The 24,962-nt window shown below is 38.1% G+C and overlaps 1 protein-coding gene across 4 annotated transcripts in view; it reads right to left on the bottom strand.

The window, feature by feature from the left end:
• Positions 1–6,091: 6,091 nt before the first annotated feature.
• LOC124869628 (guanine nucleotide exchange factor VAV3-like) overlaps positions 6,092–24,962 on the bottom strand; it is a 79,632-nt gene continuing 60,761 nt past the window's right edge. For 2 of the 4 annotated variants that reach the window (XM_047367586.1, XM_047367587.1), the window contains exons 24-28: positions 21,283–21,370; positions 20,884–21,013; positions 13,912–13,971; positions 12,025–12,173; positions 6,092–8,069 (exon numbers count right to left, since the gene is read on the bottom strand). In XM_047367586.1, the coding sequence (XP_047223542.1) occupies positions 8,028–8,069; positions 12,025–12,173; positions 13,912–13,971; positions 20,884–21,013; positions 21,283–21,370 (469 nt within the window). In that variant the 3' untranslated portion in view covers positions 6,092–8,027. The remainder of the gene's footprint in view (positions 8,070–12,024; positions 12,174–13,911; positions 13,972–20,883; positions 21,014–21,282; positions 21,371–24,962) is intronic. The other 2 variants (XM_047367588.1, XM_047367589.1) reach the window with 2 other exon arrangements.

Raw genomic sequence — 24,962 nt, 5'->3', positions numbered from 1 at the left:
ACTTAAAAACGAATATTTCCAGATGTTCTCTGTTCGAACTGATTCAGCAAAAGGTAGCTGGAAAAAAAAGGGTAAAATGTTTTGTCTCCAGATGTTGAAGGCTTGTATGAAGTGGTTCTATGGATATTTTTCATATTTATTATTTGTAAAATATTATGAAAACCATGCATCATTGTCCTTCCACATGGCATTTACACTTTACTTTGTGTTGTCTATCAACTTTGAACCCCAATAAAATACAATGAAGTTTGGGTTTTTAAGATAAAAATGTGAAAATGTTGAGTACTTGCATGAGTCATTTATGGGACTATAGTGTTTACACCAAAATAGAAATTGAATGCCCTGTATGCAGCATAATTAAACACTATAATCTTAATATTTTCAGACTCTAATCATGTCTGAGTTGAAACAATGTAATTTAAGTAAACGTCATGAATTTCTAGTTTGACATTTTTTAGACAAAATGTGCTTTCGGGATTTTGCAGATTGACTGATGGTCACAAGTCAGCAGTTGAAAGTACATATGAAAGATAGAGTCTTCTGCAGAGCCAAGCTCTTTTGTGAGTGATTGAGAGTATTTACTGTAAGGGCAGCTTCCGTTTTCGCTAAATCCCTGTTTAACCTCTGCACAGAGATCCTGGGAGTATGACTGTCAGAGACTCGTGCTAAGAAAATATTTTAAATATATGAAGAGGATGCAGGACCACTTTTTTCTCCTTGGCTTTTACCTTTCTTGCATGCATACCTGTGCACAAACAGCTATCTTCATGAACATTGGCCATGCAAACTTATATGCCCGTTTCTCTCTGGCTGCTCTCGAACATCTTTGTTATAGTTTTTCATCTTCCTTGCCTAAGACAGAAACAGGCAGATTTAGGAAAGAAAGAGTATTAGACGAGCTGTTCTGCCTCTTTGTGATGGCAAGTGTTACTGTTATTGCACAGCAGAGCTCTCCCTCTGCAGAGTTTGGTCAATAGGAAGGTAGCAGAGTAGCAGAAGGGAACATACGCCTGAGGGACAGTTAACATTACAAGAACACCAATACTGGAAAGCTTCAGTGGCTGGAAAGTACAAGACAAAGGTGCTAAAGACTATATAAACGACTTAAAAATATCATCCTATGGAATCTACCGCTATTAGGATAGCTTTTTAGATTATTTAACTACATGAAAAAAATTCAATACAAACAAATGGTATAACAAGACAAGTAACAATGGACAGGTGTAGGAATTATTACGGTACATTAGTCAGGTACCTTTTTGATTTCCAGTGAGCAATGCTCCAGGCCATTAGCAAGTATTAAATTATCAAGTATGTGAGCTATTATAATTTCTATGAAGCATGTACTTTCCACCAAATCCATACCATTATATCCATCGTATATATCCGCTTATTCATGCAGGGTCACAGGGGTTTGGTGGTGCCTATCTCCAGCGGTCATTGGGTGAGAGGCGGGGAACACTCTGGACAGGTCATCAGTCCATCACAGAACAACACAAAGACACACAGGACAAACATGTATGCACAGACTCAAATTTAAGGGTAATCCAGACAGATCAACTAACTTTGGGAAGCCACAGTATCCAGAGAGAACCCATGCATGCAAGGGGAGAAAATGCTAGCCCAAGTCAAGATTTGAACCCAGGACCTTCTTATTGCAAGGCAGCAGTTCAGCCTTACTGAAAATTTTCAATTGTATTTAGGTCTGATGTCCTGTTGAAATGTGAATCTCTACCCCCACCCTAAGCTTTTTTGCAGCTTCAGGTTTTCTTCCAGGATTGTCCTCTATTAGGTCCCATTCTTCTTCCAGACATCTCTAACCAACTTAAATCCCTGATGAAGAGCAGAATCCCCACAACATCATACGTCCACTGCCATGTTTCACCTTGAGGAATGTGTTTAGGGTAATGTGTAGTAATAGTTGTATCTTGGCATTTATGAAAGCTCCTTTCTCCACATGCTTGCTTGTGTCCCTTACATGGCTTGAGCAATTTGTTATTGCCAATCTTCAATAAAAGCCTAGATTTTAGGACTGAATGACTAAAGATTGTATTGTCAACAGATTTTCACACCTGAGCTGTGAATTTGCGCTCAGCTAGAGATACTAAGGGGCCTCTTGGCTGCTTCTCTTATTAATGTGTTTCTTACCTGGTAGGCAAGTCGAGGTGGACGGCCATATCTTGCTTGGTTAGCTGTACTTTACTGTTTCCTTTTCAGAAGATGGACTTTGAAGAGTGCTCTTAGAGATGCTCAAAGCTTTGGATGTTGTTTTACAACTAAACTGACTGATATTTATACACATTATCCCTGACCTTTCTGCTGTGTTTCTTGGTTCATGATGCTTTTTGATGCTTCTTTGTTCACTAATATTCTCTAACAAACCTCTCAGATCTACACACAGGGGGACTCTATTTAATAATTAGATAACCTCTTGGCCAATTTGTTAATGGAGTTTATTTGAAGTATCATAGTAAAGGGACCTAACCGTGCATTATTTTATGTCCACTATATAATAACACTTTAGATTGGAAGTGCAGCAAAATTGGATTTGGAGGTTGAGGTTGGAGATGAAGCCTCAGACTTTCCAAGTCATAATTTCAACTTCAACTGGCATCCCAGAGCAGCTTCCCAATGTGGACCTCTGAAATTCTAACTTCCATGTGCAAACTGAATCCAACACAATTTTCTTGAAAGGCTGTTGCGGAAAAGTCATTGACACATTTCTCATATATGAAGGTTGCAAAAACTAGCTCAGCCACTAACTAGTCAAAACTGGGAGAGATCATATAACCATGGTGAAGCAATTCTTGCATACAGGTGCATTTCAGTAGATTTAAAATAAAACATCAAAAATGTCACTTATTCAATTAAAGGCTTAATATATTTATTTATTTACTTTGATCTGGAAGGTCTCGACTACAAGGCAGCTCTAGAAGATGAAGCACATGAAGATTCAGCAACACCATCCAGCCAAGGCTAGTTAAGTATGTTGGTTTTTATCATCTCTTCCTGTGGATAAACAACCATAAATCTGTGGTCCAGATAGTAATAATGTTTATCTGTGTGCAGGTGGAAAACCCAAGTATTGCTTTTTGTAAATTTCTCCCAAACTCTCTAATGTTTCTCACTTCACAATCTTTTAAGGCTGCAATTATCCTTGTCGTTTGTGCACCTTTTTACCATTTTTCTTCCTTCTACTCAACTTTTTATTGATATGATTAAATGCAGTGCACTGTAAAGAGCATTTGTGTGTTGCCCTGCGATGGACTGGCGACCTGTCCAGGGTGTACCCTGCCTCCTACCCATAGACTGCTGGAGATAGGCACCAGCTTCCCCGCGACCCACAATGGAAGAAGCAGTATACAGGTCCTTCTCAAAATATTAGCATATTGTGATAAAGTTCATTATTTTCCATAATGTAATGATGAAAATTTAACATTCATATATTTTAGATTCATTGCACACTAACTGAAATATTTCAGGTCTTTTATTGTCTTAATACGGATGATTGTGGCATACAGCTCATGAAAACCCAAAATTCCTATCTCACAAAATTAGCATATTTCATCCGACCAATAAAATAAAAGTGTTTTTAATACAAAAAACGTCAACCTTCAAATAATCATGTACAGTTATGCACTCAATACTTGGTCGGGAATCCTTTGGCAGAAATGACTGCTTCAATGCGGCGTGGCATGGAGGCAATCAGCCTGTGGCACTGCTGAGGTCTTATGGAGGCCCAGGATGCTTCGATAGCGGCCTTTAGCTCATCCAGAGTGTTGGGTCTTGAGTCTCTCAAAGTTCTCTTCACAATATCCCACAGATTCTCTATGGGGTTCAGGTCAGGAGAGTTGGCAGGCCAATTGAGCACAGTGATACCATGGTCAGTAAACCATTTACCAGTGGTTTTGGCACTGTGAGCAGGTGCCAGGTCATGCTGAAAAATGAAATCTTCATCTCCATAAAGCTTTTCAGCAGATGGAAGCATGAAGTGCTCCAAAATCTCCTGATAGCTAGCGGCATTGACCCTGCCCTTGATAAAACACAGTGGACCAACACCAGCAGCTGACACGGCACCCCAGACCATCACTGACTGTGGGTACTTGACACTGGACTTCTGGCATTTTGGCATTTCCTTCTCCCCAGTCTTCCTCCAGACTCTGGCACCTTGATTTCTGAATGACATGCAGAATTTGCTTTCATCCGAAAAAAGTACTTTGGACCACTGAGCAACAGTCCAGTGCTGCTTCTCTGTAGCCCAGGTCAGGCGCTTCTGCCGCTGTTTCTGGTTCAAAAGTGGCTTGACCTGGGGAATGCGGCACCTGTAGCCCATTTCCTGCACACGCCTGTGCACGGTGGCTCTGGATGTTTCTACTCCAGACTCAGTCCACTGCTTCCGCAGGTCCCCCAAGGTCTGGAATCGGCCCTTCTCCACAATCTTCCTCAGGGTACGGTCACCTCTTCTCATTGTGCAGCGTTTTCTGCCACACTTTTTCCTTCCCACAGACTTCCCACTGAGGTGCCTTGATACAGCACTCTGGGAACAGCCTATTCGTTCAGAAATTTCTTTCTGTGTCTTACCCTCTTGCTTGAGGGTGTCAATAGTGGCCTTCTGGACAGCAGTCAGGTCGGCAGTCTTACCCATGATTGGGGTTTTGAGTGATGAACCAGGCTGGGAGTTTTAAAGGCCTCAGGAATCTTTTGCTGGTGTTTAGAGTTAACTCGTTGATTCAGATGATTAGGTTCATAGCTCGTTTAGAGACCCTTTTAATGATATGCTAATTTTGTGAGATAGGAATTTTGGGTTTTCATGAGCTGTATGCCAAAATCATCCGTATTAAGACAATAAAAGACCTGAAATATTTCAGTTAGTGTGCAATGAATCTAAAATATATGAATGTTAAATTTTCATCATTACATTATGGAAAATAATGAACTTTATCATAATATGCTAATATTTTGAGAAGGACCTGTAGAAGATGAAAGACTGATTGTAAAGAGCCAGCTTCTTCAGCAATGACCTTTTGCTGCCTAACCTCCTTGTGGGGGAGGTAAATGACTGTTTGCTGGACAACTGTCAGGTCAACAGTCTTCACAATGATTGTGTAAGCCATATCACATATTATAAATTAAATATTTAACTGGTCTTAAGTAATAATTTAATTCATTGAGAAATAATTTTTTGGTATTTTATTAGCTGTAAGTCATAATCATAATAAATAATCATAATAAAACACCATGTGAGTAATGAGGCAGTTTAATAGACAAGTTTCAGTTTAAGAATTAAATTACTAAAACAGTTTTTTGACAACATTCTAATTTATTAAGATGCTCTTGTTTCCAGCTTTTTAAAACATATTTCAATCCTGTAAAGACTCACAATAAAAACACAAAGATGCCGATTAGAGAAGTTAAATAGCAGATGATTATTTCTTTGGCGCTCGGACCCCGGAGGAAGGCATGAATACTATGTATGACATGAGTGTGAATGAATGATTCAGGATTAGGATTAGAGATGTCTGTTCCCCCGGGATCCGATACTGGTGATGGAGTGGAGGCCCGATAATAAGGGAGTTGGAAGGAGCTAGGAAGCCAGATGGTGGCGATGGGGTTTAGGAGGGTCGAAGCTCAGCAAGAGAGCAGGGAGATCCATGGTTGGAGGTCCTTAAAAGCGAAGCCTTGAAGGGTGATTGGCTGAGGAGGAATGCAGACTTGACGCTGATTGGTTGGAGAGGAGACACATGATGGAGTCGTAGTATGGAGCCGGTGGTGGAGGTGAGTCTTCCAGATTGAATTTTCGTCAAAACTCCATTTTACTTGGAGACTGGAGTATCCCTCTCACGAATTTGTGGTTACAGAAATGAGAAAGCAACCAAACTTTTCGGCACCATTTTCCATATAGCATAATTGCTTTCAGGTGTCTGTCTCTTGTGCTTGTTTAGTCATATTTGAGAGCCTCCAGTTCTCTACCGCTCCTCCACAAACGTGTCTAACCAAGCTGTGGTTTGTGATGCAACTGCAGTGGCACTGTTAATGCAATATCACATTTGTCTTAAAAAGTGAAAAGACTTGCCAATCAAAATTTCAAAAGTACAATTTGAATGGAAAGCTTTTATTAAATATTGATGTCACACACATGATTAGCAGGGTGTTGGCGTTTGAAGGAAAACTCATCACTTTGACGCCCTTGTGCTATTTTGCTGAACAGTGAACAGCTGTTACATCACCCTTGAATCACTCATTTTCAAAGTAAAAAGAGTTGAGGTAAACACTAAAATCTTTGAAATGCAAAGGACTCTGGTACCTCACAGTGAGGTATAAGATTGTATCACAAATTACATCACCTAAGTGTGTGGCTTTGTTTTGTATTTGATTGCATTTGAGCATATATGCTTTAATAAATTTATATTAGAGAGTATTTTTTTAAAACACAATTTCATCACATGTAAGAGGTTAAGCAGATTGTGAAAATAATGTGGAGTGCAATTGTCCTTGAGGAAGATTTGAAACCCTGTGTTACTGAAAATGGCGACCATGCACATTACTGGTGTGTGAATGTGTGATTGACTGAATAAACATTACTTGGAGATAAACATGCTTAAAAAGAAGCTATTTAGGTGTAAACCATTCAAACTACCTTTCAAAAGGGGAAGTTACAGTGACGATTCAAATTACAGTGGACATAAGCAATATCCACTTTTTTAGCTCTTAAATACATTTTGTTGTGTACCTGGAGTCCGTAGGAGTGCAGAAAAGTTGAATTTAGTCTCTCCAGGTGCTGCGTATATATCTTTATATTCTGTTTGGGTCATATTTTTTAATCCGTTCAGTTTTTTCTCACAGTATTTGCTGCAGAACAGCCAAACAAAGTCATGAACATCCGGCTAACCAATTTTGCGTATTCGCCATTTTATTCCTCGCTGCGATTTTGTAATTTGAGCTCAAGTACGCCAAAGCTGCAAGTGGATGAGTCTAAATCTTCAGTTGTTGGGTATATTAACACACACAATTCAATACACCACCCCCCAGCAGAATCTCTTCAAAGTGCCTGGTTAAATTTGATTTTTCATGGAAATGTTCCCACACCAGTAGGGAAATTCCTCTTTGTATGTGCAAAGCAGTTCAAGGACGAGTGCCTTTAGCAACCTCCACCGGTATCAAGAAAGATTTACCCAAAGACCTTTTAACCTGAGATTTAGCTAATGAACACATTTTTTTTATGTTGCTCTCAGACTCACCTCAGAACAGGGGAAAAACAGTAGCCTGTGGAGCTACAATAACAAGGAATCCAGACCAAAGCATTGCAGTTCCACTTTATATAGACCACAACTCAATGATTTAAATGTGAAAAGGAAGGATTTCAAAGCATGATTTCACCCGTTAAGAACAAAAAATATTAATAAAACTGAATTTTGGACCCATGGACTCAAAAAATATAGATTTATGCCTTTTTTATGAGCTTATTCTAAACATGTGTCCTTCCTCTCCAAGTCAAACTGAGTCCACCAAACTAATAGTGAAAAGTTTTCATACTCTTTTTAAAAAGCATCACTCAATGACCATGTCAGGAATTGCCATAAATGAAAGTTAATATCTGTCCAGTTCTTTGAGGTTTGGTTAAGGGAAATTAAAAAGCGCCTTCTTTTTCCTTGATGGGAGTACCTGCACGGCGCACTGTCAGCAGGATCTGCGATTTGGGCTAGACGACTGAGCCTTCCAGGTGTCGAAACATGATGACAGCAAAGGCAGGTATTACCCCAGCCAAAGCAGTGATCAATAATAAGAGAAGGTGAGAGGGAACAGAGAGGACAGACAGAATCAAAATACGATGTGACACCTCTGGAATCTCTGTTTTGCCAACGTCCTCCTCCTCCTCCTTAAGTGAGAGTCTGCCAGCGACCAGGAGAAGGTTTTAAAGGGTAACGTCACTTCGTCTCATATCCCGGTTTAATCAGAGAGGTCTGAGTAAAGGTACGGAGGGTGGAGGTCATTGCACATCACCAACTTTCCCTTATCATTGAGTGAAGTTAGTCTTCTTCTTCCACGTAAGTTGAGGGAAACCAGCCCACCTGAGAAACAGCAGAACATATAATAATCACAGTAACTTTGAAAAATTTGAAATTGTTGTATCTGTGTCCTGCGACCTAAAACTGATTTTCACAAGAGTGAAGCATTTAAATAAATAAAACATTTTAGAAATTAAAAATAACATCTGATCCTAAACTAAATCTCAGGTCAAAGAAAAACATGGTTATTATTTTGGGATAACTAAATCAGACCTGACATTAATACTTCTTAGTAAGTGATGTAAGTAGACCGGTCTAAAAAGATTATTCACAGCTGGAATTAAAATTTATTCTGAGCAATCAGTTAAAATTTATCAAATTTTTTGCAAATTAACAAACAGCCACGTCACAGAGCAGGGCAATAAACAGGACAGAGAATGTCTCTATAACATCACTGATCCAGTCAGTCACTCGAACTGTTAATTAATTTATGTATATTATGCTGTGTTAAAGTGAGTGGATAATCATCATTTGAAAGATTACATGTGCATTTCTTAATGCAGTGACTTCAGTGGGTACAGACAGCTAAAACAAAATAGAAATAAACTACACACTCACTTATACTTAACCTAGATATCCCCCAACCAGTAAAGTCCTTTTCACAGAACGTCTTTTTTCCATTTTCAAGTTGTTAGAAACTTTTCCGTAAAAAGGAGTCCTGCCATTTTGAAATTAGCTAACAGCAATGCTCATTTTGATGTTTAAATAAGGTTTCGGGGGCAATTTGTTTTTACAATAGGAGCTGTCTAGGCACTTCTGCTTCTTGAGGGAAGTCACGTCAGTTCAGTGGGCAATTTACTAATGCAGATACAAGCATCCCAGACCACGTCTGAGACACCTTAGCATTGTCCAGACATTATCAGATCGCACAGGACAGACATTATGGACGATGAATGTGATCACAGTTATCAGACAACTTGAAGTGATGTATGGGAGAAAACCCACCAACTACCCAGAATCTCTGCAGAGGAATTACAACAGGCTGGATTTATATCTATAAACTGTGTTGAAACAAATAACTTCTGTGACATCATTCACCAATCATGACTGTAATTTAGTCATCAAAAGTCTGGATTGCTGCAGTTAGAAATGACAGACAGATGGATCTCACAGACACCAAAAATATCATATACACATTTACTCTGTAGGGGTTAACAGCAATTACTTGTAACTGAAAATGTGTACATAGCATAGATGGAGAAAACATTTAGAGATCAAAACAAACTGTCATACATAGTAATAAACTTAAGTTGTTAACATAACGCTACATTTTCTGAATCTAAGCAGAGTAAAATTTGGCTGAAAAGTGAAAGGTGAAAAGACATACATAAAGACATGTACTGATAATTAAATCTGGTTGAAAGATTTGTAGAACTGATCAGATGAGTTAACCAAGATGGACGTTCAGTGTTTTTATTTAGGCTAAATTTAAACATGGCATTTAGATTAATAGTCACATTTTTTTGTGCATTTTGCGGGCTAAATAAAAACAAGGACTAACTGACCTGAAATATCAAAAAAATAAATTTTCTTGGACAGCCAGTGTTTGGAAGGAAATGATGTTCATGCATTTAACTGATGTTGTGGATTTCCACTTTTGCTCAGTTTTTCAAGAACCATGAGAAAATGGTTGCATGCTTTTGTTTTGCCAGCTCAAAGCACCATAATACCTAAATACAACCTCTAAGGTTTGCATATTTCTTAAGTTTAAAGTGTTTTGTATGTGAATACATCTGACAGTTAATCAGAGCTTTCCCCAAATATTAAGCTATTGTCCACACCGACATTAATATTTTGCAAAACAGGGTTACAGTTATTTTTTCTGGACCTACCATCCATATGCAGAGTTTTTGATGAAAAAACTTAAGATTTCAAAAATTGTTTCCAAGGTGAAAACGGACCAAGCACGGCCCACTCTTGGTATTTGTGCAGGAAACCACACCAACGGTGAGGCAGGTTTTTTTATTGGTTGTTTCACATCTGCCACACGTTGTCCTGGCTATGCTTTTTTTAAACTTCAAATATACACCGATGAGGATACTGATTAAGGGTAAATAATGTCACAGAAAACATGAGCTGTGAAAACGTATTTGCTTCCTTAAAGATTTCTTAAAGATTGTTTGCTTTTCATGTCACACCTTTAGTTTCAGATCTTCAACCCCATTTTAACATCACAAAATAAATTTAAAAAGTTGTTCTGAAATGATGATTTCTTTTATTAAGAAAAACAATCTTTCCAAACCAACCTGGCCATACGTGGAAAATATGTGCCCCTCTTCTTAAATGATGATTTAACTGTGATTAACCTCATTATTTGGACAGCTAAGTTCAATTGAACTAACCACACTCAAGCCTGATTACTGTTAAAATTATAGAATCAAGACATAAGTCAAACTGAACTTTTTGTGACAAAATGAAACAGGACAAAAGATTTCAATTAGTGGTGAACCTTACCAGGAGTGGCCAGCCTACAACAATCAATCAAAAATTGTATTGATGGCTCATCCAGGTGGCCAATAAAATAATCCAGAACAACATCTGACGTTCTGCAGGCCTCAGTTGCCTCAGTTAGGACCAGTGTTCATGATTCAACAATAAGAAAGAGACAAGGCAAAAATGGCATCTATGGGAGGGTTCCAATGCCAAAACTAATGCTGACCAAAGAGATCACATAGGCCCATCTCACCTTTCTCTTCTTTGTACTAAGGAGACAAAGGTCAAACATTTTGGATGGTGTACCATCTTGCGCAACAGACTAACACAACAATTTAGAAAAAGAACATCATACCTAGAGTCAGACCTGGTAGGGGCAGTGTTATTTGTTGGGGCTGCTTTGCTTCTTCAGTACCTGGACAGTTAGCTATAACTAATAGAACTATCAACTTCCTCTTGAGCAGAACATTCTGCAGACTGACCATCAATTTGTAAACTAAACCCCAAGTGCTCTTGGGTTATGCAGCAGGGCAAAGATCTAAATCACACCAGTAAGTCCACCTCTGAAGTGCTCAAAAAACACAAAAAGAAGATTTTAAAGTGGCCAAGCAAAAATCTGGACTTCAATAGATTGACATGCTGCGGAATGACCTTAAGCAGGCTGTTTATTCTCCAAAAGCCTTAAATGTAGCTGAACAATTCTGGAAAAAAGAGCAAGGCAAAATTCCTCCACAGCAATATAAAAGACTCACTTTAAGATATGCAAACTGTTGATTTTTTTTCCTCTCAATAAATGAAATCATCATTTAAAAACTACTTTTTGTATTTACTCAGGTTATCTTTGTCTGATATTAAACTTTTTCAGATAAGAAAGAAAGCAAAAAAAAAAAGAAGCAAATAAATTTCAGAGCAATGTCAAAGTTGATGTTATTGCTACCTTAGAGCACAGCATATATGGTTTTAGTCTCAGTTTTTTTTAAACGTGGAAAAATATCTATCCAAACTACTGAAGCTGGGGTCTATATTGGCCCCAGCTGGTACAAATAACATTGTCCATAAAACTATAGGAATTAGCAGAATTCCTGTGATGCAGAGTGATGCAGCTTTGTACCCTTGGGCTAGTTGGAAGAAAATTGATTATTTTATTCTTCTATAAACATTTTCTTGTCTAATCAGGTACGTTTTCTGAGAGTATACAAATTTTTTCCATGTTGTTAACAAAAGTGGTTTTACTGAAATCAGATGTTTTTAAGACTTTCATTTTAATGAGCTGACCTTCCTAAGCTAGTTGTGTAGGTAACGTACTGAAGAGAAGGTTTGTTTTTAGATCTAATCAAGGAATTAGCCCATTCCTGTAAAAACTACACACATTTTTCAACATTTACATAATAGTTTTTTTTCACAAAAGGTGATATAAAGATGCTAAAAAAAATAAAACATTTGTATGATCTTCATAGACTGAAAAAATAAAAATAAAAATGAGCCTAAAATACTGTGAATTTCTTCAAACGCAGCAAAAACTAACCTTGCCATCAACCTCTCCCTTCCACCAGCCATTGGACATCTTGGTGTAGATCCTGATGATGTCTCCCTGCTGTAGAGAGAGCTCCCGCATATCTCTGGAGCTAAAGTCGTAACGTGCCACTGCAATACCCACTACCCTGGGAGAAAAAACTGACACAGAGAAAGATCTCGTTATTTTGCTTGCGAGTCACCAATAAAATTTACTCTTTTTACTTTCAGAGTACTCCCAAAAGAGTTAAAATGTTTGTAACCTTAAGGGTTGAGGTCAGATAGAGGCACTAATTATACTCACTGCTGAAGCAAATTAAAAAAGTTAAAAATAAAAGACAACTACAGGTTGGCTGGGGGAGACACTTTCACCACTCCAGCTTGTTCGTAGCCAGTGCATAGTGACGATCTGAGGTCGGGGTTATCGTAGCCATGTGCAAAACCTAAACGTTAATCCTGAAGTCAGTTCATGCAATGTGTCCTCACTTATCAGGATATTCAAGATTATTCCTTACATGCAGGTCGGGGCTCATATCACATGTGAACACAGGTGTGGAAAGGTTTGTCTGCCTTATCAGTGAAAATACAGATGACATAGCTCTGAAGATATGCTGGATGAAAGCAGTGTATCTGCTTCCTAGTGCACACAAAGGCACAACGTATGATAATAGGTGCTCTTCCCAACATATACATATGTACCTATACAGCATTTTTACTCACAAAGCGACAAATACAATTTACACAATAAGGCATTCAGTATTACCCTGCATTTACATCATACCAGCAAAGTGACCATGAAAAATATTTCCCTGCTGCTCGCTCTATGAGTATTTCCTCATTATTTCTGGATAACAAACGTGCTTATATCTAGTTGCATTTCATTTCAAAACTATACAGTTACTCTATGTACAAAAGCTAAAGATAAGATGATTAAATCTGACAGAAAAGCAGAATAACTAAATTTAAATTTCAAGATGTTCTGATTTCTCTTTATTTTACTGGCACTATAGAATATGATATAGTAGCAGCATTACAAATTATTTCAATGATTCAATTCAAAAGGTTTACTACAACATAAGACCACCCAAAAAACGTTTTAATACAGAAATGTTGTGTTATGATCTAAACAATCGGGGGGGAAGACTGCTGACTTGACAGTTGTCCAGCAGACAGTAATTGACACCCTCCACAAAGAAGATAAGCCACAAAAGGTGCTTGCTAAAAAGCTTGCTTTTCACATAGTGCTGTATTCAAGCATGACAATGGAAAGTTGAGCGAAAGGACGAAGTGTGGTAGAGAGGTTCTCAAGGAACAGGGATAACTTCAGCCACCACACACACATGTTTCCAGGTCATTGGTGACAACTGTGTTTAGCCATTACTGAACCAGAGACAACATCTGAAGTGCCTTTCCTGGTCTGCTGCTCAGTCTTGTTTTAAGATTAAATTAGATTTTATTTTTGATTTAGACTCTGTTTAGGAGTGGAGAAGCACATAATTTAAACTCTTCTGATGTTATCTCTGGTTCAGGAGTGGCCTAACACAAGCAATACATCCAGGGTGTACTCTGCCTCTCGCCCGTAGACTACTGGAAATAGGCACCAGCTCCCCCGTGACCCACTATGGAATAAGCGGCATGGAAGATGAATAAATGAATGAATTTAAGTAAGCTAATTATCTTTTTTAACAGAAATAAAAGTTTGAAACATATCACTCTGTATGCAACAAACGTTCACATTCTGAATTGAATTACTGAAATAAATACACTTTTTGGCACTGTTGTAATTTATGCAGATACATTTAAATGTTACCTAATACATAATAAATAAAGTCCATTCTGCTTGATAAACTCTGAAATGTGGGCATACAGCAAGAGACAAAGAAGAACAGAAAAGCTGCACCTGTACCTGACCAGAAAGGCGAGGAGGAAGGAGGAACAAAGCTGCCGCCGCCAGGAGGAACTACAGAGAAACATAGCAAGAGATGGAGGAGAAAGCAGAGTGGGGTGGGGGTGGTGGGTAGGGCGGAGGAGGTTCAGTCCGTAGTGGGAGCAAAGAGAGAAAACATAAGTAAAGTAAACAGAAGTTTGACAGATAGAGGGTGTGAGATGGTGCAGAGAGGAGAAAGAAAGAAAAGTTGTCAAAGTAAAAAGAAAAAGAAAATACAGCTGAAGTGCTGTGAGAGAAATGGGCAAAAGAGTGAAGCCATCAGACAGAATTGTCATTTTACAAGGCACAAGTAAGTATTAAGGAAAACTTTGCACACATACGTTTTTGGAAAATGGTTCTGAAACATTTCATACGTTTTAGTATAGGTACAAGGCAGAGACATAACAGTAAATGACAGTAATACAAACAATTTGGAAAGGCTAGTCATAACTAACTGTTATTGGACTATTGAGTTAATGGGGATTGTCTGGGAACTCTTTATAATCTATTGGTATTAACAATCCTTTCAGCTTCAGTCCAGATGAGCCAAAAGAATGCAGTCAAGTACGGGGGCCTGACAAGTACACATCTAAAGCCTCAAACAGGTCATAGCTCTGTGAAAATAACACCACTACCAACTCCTCTTTACAAATCATTTTTGTGTCACATCATACAAATGGGCCCCTAAGATAACTAAGATGGGCTTGGTGGGCTTTCAAAACATGCAGCTGCAATCACAGAATCAAAAGGGGCATGGCGTGTAACTCTGCAATACTGACATGAGCACATGCATAAGATTTTTGACAAGCAGTTCCCCCACCAGTGTCTTGTTAAAATATTCATACCTCTTGACTATTTTGTCATTTTCTCATGTTGTAACAAAAAACTTGATGGTATTTTGTGATAAATTTTCTAGCTGAAAGAAAATAATGCATGGTCTTAAATGAAAAACAAAACTGAAATAGTGGGGTTCATTTGTTTTTAACTCTCTTTATTCTGATATGCTAAATAAAATCCAGTACAACCAACAGTTATGTCAGTAGAAAATAGCAACAACAAAAAAAGTAAATTCACCTGTAATATAATCACAATGTAAATTCAGTTGTTCTGTGAAGACCTCAGAGGTTTGAGAACATCCATTAATAAACAGCAACATGCAGACCAACAGCTCCATTTCTCAATAATATACACTTAATGAATATATCAAAACAACATCCAGCTGCTGGTATTGTAACATCTCAGTTGTTTCAAACATTTCTACTCCCATGTTGCTGGTTGCGGACGACAAGTTGCTAACGCATGCAGGCGTGCTAATGGTGCCGAATGTAGGAGTTATAGCCGTAGATCTGAGGCTGTCAAAAATTGTGCACTCTTCAGCCTTGAGAGGAATCTTGTGTTTAAACAGGTGCTTCCTCGGATTAGAGGTATTCCTGTCGGTGATCTTGCACTTCGTGTCACAAATATTGCAGCGAGCATAATCTGCATCGTATTTTGAAAAGTGGAGCCATACCTTCGAGCGCTATCTATCAGCCATGCTTGCTTTATTGACTGTACCAGCAGCTACTGACATCATTACGCTCTTGTGCGTCCATTGCTGTGTTCACGTCTGGCATGGAAAATCACCCACTCATCCACTCCCTCAGTGTCACAATGATGCGTTTAGGTACCGAAACATGGTACCGTTTGATTTTACGTGAATAGGTACTCGGTAGTACCGATGGAATTCGGTCAATACCAATAAAAGTAGTAAAAAAAAATTTAAAAGTTGTTAAAATTTGGTACCTATCCCTACACAGCAGACAAGGAAAAAAAGTTGTGGAAAATTTTAAAGAAGGGTTAGGCTATAGAACAATATTCCAAGCTTTGAGCATCTCACAGAGCACTGTTCAATCCCTCATCTGAAAATAGAAAGCCTACCCAGACAGCCTTAATCAGGGAAGCAGCCAAGAGGCCCATGGTGACTTTGGAGAACCTGCAGAGATCCACAGGTCAGGTGGGAGAATCTGTGTCCAGCACAGCTAAAAATCTGAGCTTTATGGAAGAGTGAAAAGAAGAAAGCTAATGTTAAAAGAGATTGCGGGAATACAGCAATCATGTGGAAGAAGGTACTTGGGTCAGATGAAATCTAAAACTAAACTTTTTTTGCCTACATGCAAATAGTGATGTGTATTTGACAAGTTAATTATCAAATGAAATCCGGTCTCAGAACTGGTAATAGTAACATTTCTACTTATTCAAAGACCTAATTTATTGCAGGCGTACTGGCTTTAAGATTTTCATCACAGAAGAAAAGCAGACCTGAGAACCCTAGTAACATGAATAAAACAACTCTTAAAGATTTTTCATTATTATCATTACATCGCAAATCATTTCCTGATTCCAGCATACAAATACACAATAACAAGCACTAAGTCAGACTTCATTAAACCTCATTGCTTGGCATTGTCCAAGAACATTTATCAGCAACTGTAATAGCTTTTCTGTAGTTTTGAATCTTTGTGTATTTTGCTCAGCCATACATTTTTGTTTTTTCCTTGCCATGCAGCACGTTGTTTTGAGATTCAAAGCTTTTTTTATTATTATTTTGATTTTGCATGACATCTATCTTTCCACAAAGGCTGTTTACCTGACAGAGAATACGGTGCCCACACTACTGTGTCTACGGGGGTGGATGACTTAAGGCAATAATAATCCACCCCGCAAAGCACAGAGCAGCAGCGGTTCTGTCAAGATTTCATGAGAGAATGTAGTGCTGTGAGTGGCAGCAGAACACAAAAGCACCTCTTACAGAGGTGCTTTGCAGCTTGATACACCCCGAGACCGACTTTGCCAAAAGAAGCAAAGGGACGAGGATGCAGCAGAATTTTACATCCAAACAGCCACAAAGGACCAACTCTTACTTTGTTTCAGCGCTCTTCTGCTCGCCTTCGCTTCTGGTTGTTTACCTATTTGCCTCTCTTTAAGTAAAGACAGCTTACCTCCAGCTGCCTTCCGCTTGTCTAGATTAGATCACATTTGGAAACTTTTCCCTGTTTTGTGGAAGCAGTCGCAGTCCCTCAGTTGGACCAGGGGTATTCCCCCAGGTGTATGTCAGGAGGCGACTGTCACACCACTTTTTATTGTTGCTGCCGCCAGCCCAAGTGAAATGTCATGTCCTGTCAGTACGATTGTGAAGCCATCTCACAGCTAAGGAGAGTTCGGAGTGTGACGTTTTGGAGTAGAAGGTTCTTGGTGGTTGCCTGAGGCACTCAGCCCTTACTGGGACCTTCCCGCAAAAGACGATGAGCTGCTGAGGCTCCTTTTTATTTATCTGTCAGTTTGCTTCCCACTCTCTCCATTGTTTTTAGCTTAGTCCTTTATTTTCCAAAGCATGTTCTTCCCCTATGGGTCCTTAAAGCTATTTACTCTTAACATGTATAAGGGAAATATGGGACATTCAGTTGTTTTCTAAATAGTACCAGTTAACATTACCAACCAGATTGATCTTTTTTTATTTTATTATAATTCAACATGACAAATATTGTACTAGTAGATGTAGTAACTAGCAGGTGTAGTAGATGAACAGAACATTAACAGACCCAGCATTCATCACATGCATGCTGCAGTGTGGAGTTTATTTACTGAAGTCATCTGTGAACAATCAGGTGGCAGGTGGCTTTTATTTAAGAACAAATGTAGCGAATGTTGTACATGCTGGTTATTGTGCATTGCTTTCTAAAACTAAGTAAACAGGGCAGTTTCAGATACCCAGCAGATTGCATCGAGTCAGTGACCCGAAGCATTCACTCCTCCTGGATGACCATGTAGAGACAGTGGACAGTCACTGGCGTTGACTTTGCAGCAATCCCTCATACTGAGCATGCATATAGTGACAGTGGAGAGGAAAAACTCTCTTCTAACAGGAAGAAACCACCACCAGGACCAGGCTCAGTGTGAGCAGCAAACTGCCACGACAGACTGGGGGTTAGAGAGAACAGAGCAGAGAAGGAAAAAGAACACAGAAGCACTGATGGAGTACTTTCAATGGGAAGGAAAAGTGAATGTTAATGGATGTAGCTCCTTTAGTGGTTTCATCTAGGAAGAAAAAACAGATAAACTCTGAGCCAGTTTAAAAGTTTAGAGTATGAGAGAGAGCATATACAGTTAGTTACAGTAAAAGCTCAGTCAGTAGCTATGTCTGGGAGAAAAATAGGGTTAAACACTGAAAAACAGGGCTATGTGGATCATCTGTATGTGAGCATTAAGTTGTTGGCAGCACATAAAGTTAAAAGCTGAAATAACAGCAAAATTGGAGAGTAGAATGAGAATGAGAATGAAAGTGGTCATTATGTCCTCCAGCAGTCTAAACCTATAGCAGCATAACTACAGCGATATCTCAGGATAACCTAAGCCACTCTAACTATAAGCTTTATCAAAAATGAAAGTTTTAAGCCTAGCCTTAAAAGTAGACAGGGTGTCTGCTTCACGGACTAAAACTGGGAGCTGGTTCCACAGGAGAGGAGCCTGATAACTAAAGGATCTGCCTCCCATTATACTTCTAGAGTCTCTAGGAACCACCAGTAAACCTGCAGTCTGAGAACAAAGTGCTCTGTTAGGAATATATGGAACAATCAGATCTCTAATGTATGATGGAGCTAGATCATTAAGGGCTTTATATGTGAGGAGGAGAATTGTAAATTCTATTCTAAATTTAACAGAGAGCCAATGAAGGGAAGCTAAAATAGGAGAAATATGATCTCTCTTTAATTTTCCTCAGAACTCTTGCTGCAGCATTTTGAATCGACTGAAGGCTTTTAACTGCATTTTGTGGACATCCTGATAGTAAGGAATTACAATAGTCCAGCCTTGAAGTAAAAAATGCATGGACTAGTTTTTCAGTGTCACTCCTGGACAGGATATTTCTAATTTTGGCATTTTCCGGAGGTAAAACAAGGAAATCCTAGAAAGCTGTTTAAAATTGGATTTAAATGACATGTCCTGATCAAAAATAACACCAAGGTTTTTTACTTTATTACCAGAGGTCAATTTAATGCCATTCAGGTTAAGTGATTGGCTAAGCAGTTGCTTTTTTAAAGACTTCGGTCCAAAGGTGACAACTTCTGTCTTGTCTAAATTTAGAAGCAGAAAATTTAAAGTCATCCAAGTTTTTATATCTTCAAGACATGCTTGTAGTCTATCTAACTGGTTGGGTTCATCAGGATTTATGGATAAGTAAAGCTGAGTATCATCAGTGTAATAGTGAAAATGTATCCTATGCTGCCTGATAATTTTACCTATTGGAAGTATACATATAGTGAAGAGAATTGGCCCAAGCACTGAACCCTGTGGTACTCCATAATTAACCCTGAAGTTTGAAGATGATTAATCATTTACATGAACAAACTGGAACCTGTCAGACAAGATTTAAACCAGCCTAGCGCTGTTCCCCTGATCCATATAGCATATTACAGCCTTTCTAAATGAATATTGTGATCAACTGTATCAAATGCAAGCCACATTTGTTTATTTTTCTTTTTAGTCTGAGTTGTGTTTATTTTTATGAGATTTTCATGATTTCCCCCTTCTAGGTTATTTTTTAATCTATTCAATTTTGGTCGTGGGCGAGACACTGTCTTAATAGGGTAATCGGTGGGTAGCAGTACAGAAGCTGCAGAGAGGAGTATTAAACTACGACCCTGCTTCCTGGTCTGAACCCTGGGTTGTCAGAGTTTTGGAGAACTAAGTTGGCGGTGGCAACTAAGTTGGAGGTGGCAGCTTCGCTTTGCTTACTGTAGAGATTTTTAAAAACCAATTGAAAACTGTTCTGTTCCATCAGGCTTTTATGTCATGATTTTATTGTGTTTTTTATGTAGATCTTAATGTGATTTTTTTGTACAATACTTTGTGATGTGTGTCTGTGAAATTATAAATCCATTTTACTTCCTACTTACTTACATTCCCCCAACCTCTCCCCCCTCAGCTTGGAGTACTGTGATAGAAATAATCCAGGGGAAGGAGATCCGAGAATGCGCAGTTGTCCTCTGGAGTTTGCCAGTTTGCCGTTATGAAAAATAGATCCTAGTTATAAGTAGAGATCACATCATATAGAATACAGGTCCCAAAATTAAGTAATCTGGTGTTATGAAGCACCACCTGAATTGCGCTCCCCCCTTCATGGAAGGTAGTATCCTGAGTTTGCAGGCGTAGATTGGCCTGAATACAATGCCATTTAGAGATTTTCATAAGCCAGCAACACGGTCAGTAGCTATGTCTAGGAGAAAAATAGGGTTAAACACTGAAAGACAGGGCCAAGTGTATCATCAGTAGATGGTGAGCATTAAGTTGCTGGCAGAACATAAAGTTAAAAGCTGAAATAACAGCAAAATTGGAGAGTAGAATGAGAATGTAGCAGAGAGAGTGAGTGTTAGTGCTTCAGCTGAATGAGCTTTGTTGGTTTGTTTGGGCGGATGGAGAATCAAAGTGGGGTGGGACGTGAAGGGGGCAAGCAGAATGGGTTACTCCAGGGTGCAATTCATGGCAGATTTGCTACTTTATAAGTCAGAGTACTTCACATATTACTGCAGTTTTTATCTCAGCTCCCCAAGAACAAACTGGCTTGTTTTAAAAAATGTTTTAGGTTTATTGGGTGAGATTTCAGCAAATTGGTGCATAAAACAATTTCAAATAACATGAAAGTAAACAGAACTGACTGTGCCTGTTATGCACAGTTGGAAGGATAGGAGCCATCCAAGAAAAAAAAAGAACAAAACTCATCTTTCTTTTATCTGAACTGTTGTTTATAGCAAAAGCCACAATGCTGGTCTTGAAAACAGGTCAAAAACAAAAACTTTGCTATGAATGTCTTTCAGATATAACCGATATGATATGATCTGAGCCTGTAGTGTTTCCACCTGTCAGGCAGAAAATGTCAGGGAAGAAACCTGGATGTTTGTGAAGCAGACTCACCGTTGCCAACCTTGGTAATGGCCGTAGGCATGTTTCCATTGGACAGCACTCGGTAGGGAACCTGCAGAGTGGTGTCAAGACTGCTGAAACCCTCTTTCAGAGAGTGCTGTTTATAGTACTCCACCAAGTCCTGTGTCAGACGAGCACAAGAAGAAAAAACAAACTTACCAAGCCTGGGTATTATTTACACTAGTGTATACATAGATAGATGGATCCTGATCATTTAATTTTCAGTATAAATACAAAAAGGCTGACACAAGGAAACATTTTTTAGTGTTCAAAAACTGCATATATCTCAACAGCGAGCAGCAAAACTAATGTCAAAATGATTTGACCTGTTAATATCAAAGAGTTCTGTGGCGCAAAATTTAAAAATCCATACAGAATCAAAACCTTTACCAGCACAGTCTTGAATAGTTGACTCTCAGCGATGTAAAAACATCCATCCTTGGTCAGAATCTTAATGTGCTTGACTTTATCGTTGAACCTGTGGAAGATGAATAGGACACGGGCTGCTAATCAACTATACATGCTTTCACATTCATTTGGTCTCTAGGGTGAACCATAAAGCGTGTCTGCCTGAGAAGATAGTTGGTTGTCATGCCAGCAAGTATGTTTGCATAACAAACTGAAGAGGAAAAATGGTTTTCTCCGCTATAAAAATTGAAAGTGTCACAGACCTCATCAATTTTACTCAGTAAAATGTTACTTGAAATTATGTATTTTAAGCTATATTTCTTTTAATGTGTTATTGATCAGCTGATACTATATTCATAACACCATGAAAGAGGCATTAACAAACTTTTATGTAATAAACCAATTATTTAAAAGGATTTAAAAAAAAAAAAAAAACAATTTGGGCTATGCTGGATAACAAAACAAAATATATATTTACTTACAATTTAATGTATAATGTTTCTGTTTAGTGGCATATATCATTACAATATAGAATATGTCTTTATCACAACCCATTTGACAAAGTAGGAACCCTTATTAATGCAATTAGTTACAACCAAGAGCTGAACTGAAGTGCTGAGCAGTTTAATCATGTGGCTTTACTGCCATCTTGTCAGCTTTTCTTAAGGAAAAATGCTCGGCATACTGGCATACTACTGTTTGTGTTGGGGTTTTCTTTTTATCAGGCAAAGTTCATAATCATCTAGCTCTTCCATTTTCTCTTTTATGTCACTAAATTTAAATATAAAAGTTGTTTTCTAGACGACCTGTCCAGGGTGTACTCCGTCTTTCGCCCGTAAACTGCTGGAGATAGGCAACAGCTCCCCCATGACCCATGTGGAGATATATTATGTGTGTGCATCATTATTATTATGTTCATAACCAGTGTGGGAAATAAAATGTATAACATGTGTTAGTATAAAGACATTGTGTATTGTGTGGTCAGCAGAAGCATTTCTCACAGAAGAGGTGAAGTGGAAAATTACTGAAAACTGCAGAAGTGTGTGAAAATTAGTGATAAGTGTTACTCCCTGCTTATATCAGTAGATACGGGGTGCAGCTGCTGGACAATGACTGTCTAAATATGGTAAGCCGGAAAAAGTGTGTAGGTGACTACATGTGAGAAAAAACTGTAAACAGGGCGCTGCCCATTTTAATGTGTGTTTTAATAAAAGCAATGTGCCCAGTGAGAAGCTCTGAAGTCGTCTCGGTGTGTGTCCTGATCACATGAGAGCTTCCCTGGTCCAGGTACTTTGAATAACATACAGCTGTCTCTGTGTGATTTATCCTAATGTGTGTGAATTCCTCCAGGTTATGGTGAATAAACGAACGCGCAGAAGGCCTCTTTAAAGAGGTACTTAGACACTCACTATGGAATAAGCGTTACAGAAGGTGAATGAAAGAATGAAGTTGTTTTTACAGGAAAATGTTTAGAAACAGTTTGAGCAGAATGGCTAAAAAAGGTTCTACTTGGAAGAGTTTTTCCTCATAAACAATTTTGAATTGCAACACCCAGCTGCTTTTTACATAGTGAACCATAAAATGCTTTCATCTCATCCAGTCTTAAATGATTCTGGTCCCTTTTGTTAAACAGGAGCTTTTCTATTCATTTGTTCAGTATTCCTTATTAGCATTGCCTATTAGATCTGGAGAGCCTCAGGGCTCTATTTTCGGACCATATTTTTTTATGTACATTTGTTACCACTGGGATGATAATAATACAATACAGTATTTTCCTTTCTTTGCTGATAATAACAAACCTACAGTACAATTTAAGGACATATCGTCTTAAATTGATCAATAGCCTAATTTTAACAAACAATAAAACTGAAATTGTTTCATTATTTAGATCACTACCACAGAGCCATTGGCCCTCTAGCTTAATTTATATTTTTGAAGATTTTAAACTTGAGACCCAAATTAGGGGGGGTTATTTGAGCTAAACTGTGTAAAGTTATGGTATCCAATATCGGTTTTCAAGCGCTGGCGCCCAGCAAATTTTTCTGCTGTCCAACACGCATGAATTAAATGAATATTAAAATGTGGCACATGATGGCATAATGAGGAGATAATCACACCATTTAAATCAGCTGTCTTGGAGTTGCAACACATCTAAAACATGCTGTGGACAACTGATCTAAGATGAAGGTTTTCTTACCAAAAAAGAAAGTAATCCTCTACTATTAGTGATGCATTTGACAAGTCTGGTCTTTATGGAAATAGGTATCTCCTCCTGCTTAGATTATTACAACTCTTTGTACACTGTGCAAAATCAACCTGTACTTCCTTGCCAGCAAGGCATCCAAAATTCAGAATTAGTATTAAATAATTAAAACATATTAATTTTGTTTTAAAATCAAAATCAATTAAGTTACTATTTAATATTTCCTGTTATACGGTCCTTCATAAAATGAAATGTCTCTATGGCTTGTCAAGTAGATGCTAGCATCTGTGATTGGTAAAGATATGCTGCAAAACAAGCCTGTAGAATAATTCAATAAAATACAAAAACAATGATATACAATCCAAATTTCAATCAATTATTAAAATATCTAATTGTGTATATAATAATATATTATTAAAACACTAAAATAATTACATATTAATTTATTTAATGTATGAATTTTGTATTTTATCACATTTGTTACATATATAAATGTCTAATAATAGACCTATATGTGTAGAATTGAGGCACGTTTGGCCCTCAATATTGAAGATGAGATGATGTTTGGACAATTTGGAGAATTTTAAGAAAAATTTCAATTGAACATAACTGAAATGTTTTTACTGCATTTTCTGGCCACTATTTCTTCCTCAGTTTTTTTTTGCTACATAATATTACATCAAGCTTTTCAGGAGTGTCTGGTCATGGTGGTATTGCTTAATATTTAAATAAATCAGTTTCATGCAAGCTTTCTTGCCCATTAAAACTTATAAAAACAGTGGCCAGGATTAAAACTAAAATAATATGGCATGTATTTATTCCATTAGTTCTATACTTTACTTAATAATATATAATGTATACAGCATGTGTTGCATTATAATGCATAGAGACAGATAAAGTGGGTTTCCAGAAGAGAGAGTCTATCTTGTAATCGCTAGGCAGCAAAATGTACAAAAATAGAATTTAACACACAAATATGCACATAGGCTGACCACTTGTGGTGTAGTTTGTCATTAAACAGTTCTAGTTGATCAGTTAGAGCTTGCTCCAGAAAGCTCCATTATCTCAAACAGCCATCCTGATAATGATCTTAAGCACTGAGACGGGCAATTAGGATTGGACTGTTCAGAAACTGGCCCGCTAGATCAAAGCAAGGAATGAGTAACTGCATGAGCCGACCAAAAATAAATGGGCTGGAATGGTGTGTCACTGGCTAAACAGTCTTAACATCCAAACACTATTTCAGAGTCCATCGTTATAATCTCCTGCAATTGTCATGCCAGGTCAGGAGGACTCCATGGGTCCTTTTTTCTTTTAAAAGACTGAAGACGTTTTAATGTGGCTTGAAAGATGTTCACTTGTTAAACAGACAAAGTTGTATTTCAAACAAGAGAAAAGAATGGACTGCTTGTAGATAAAACAGCCTATTATTGAGGCTTTGTGAGATTGTATGTGGTAT

This window comes from Girardinichthys multiradiatus, chromosome 6 (assembly GCF_021462225.1).
Source record: "Girardinichthys multiradiatus isolate DD_20200921_A chromosome 6, DD_fGirMul_XY1, whole genome shotgun sequence".
Taxonomy (NCBI): Eukaryota; Metazoa; Chordata; class Actinopteri; order Cyprinodontiformes; family Goodeidae; genus Girardinichthys; species Girardinichthys multiradiatus.
Note: the sequence above shows the minus strand (reverse complement) of the source record. Positions and strands in the feature narration are given on the sequence as shown.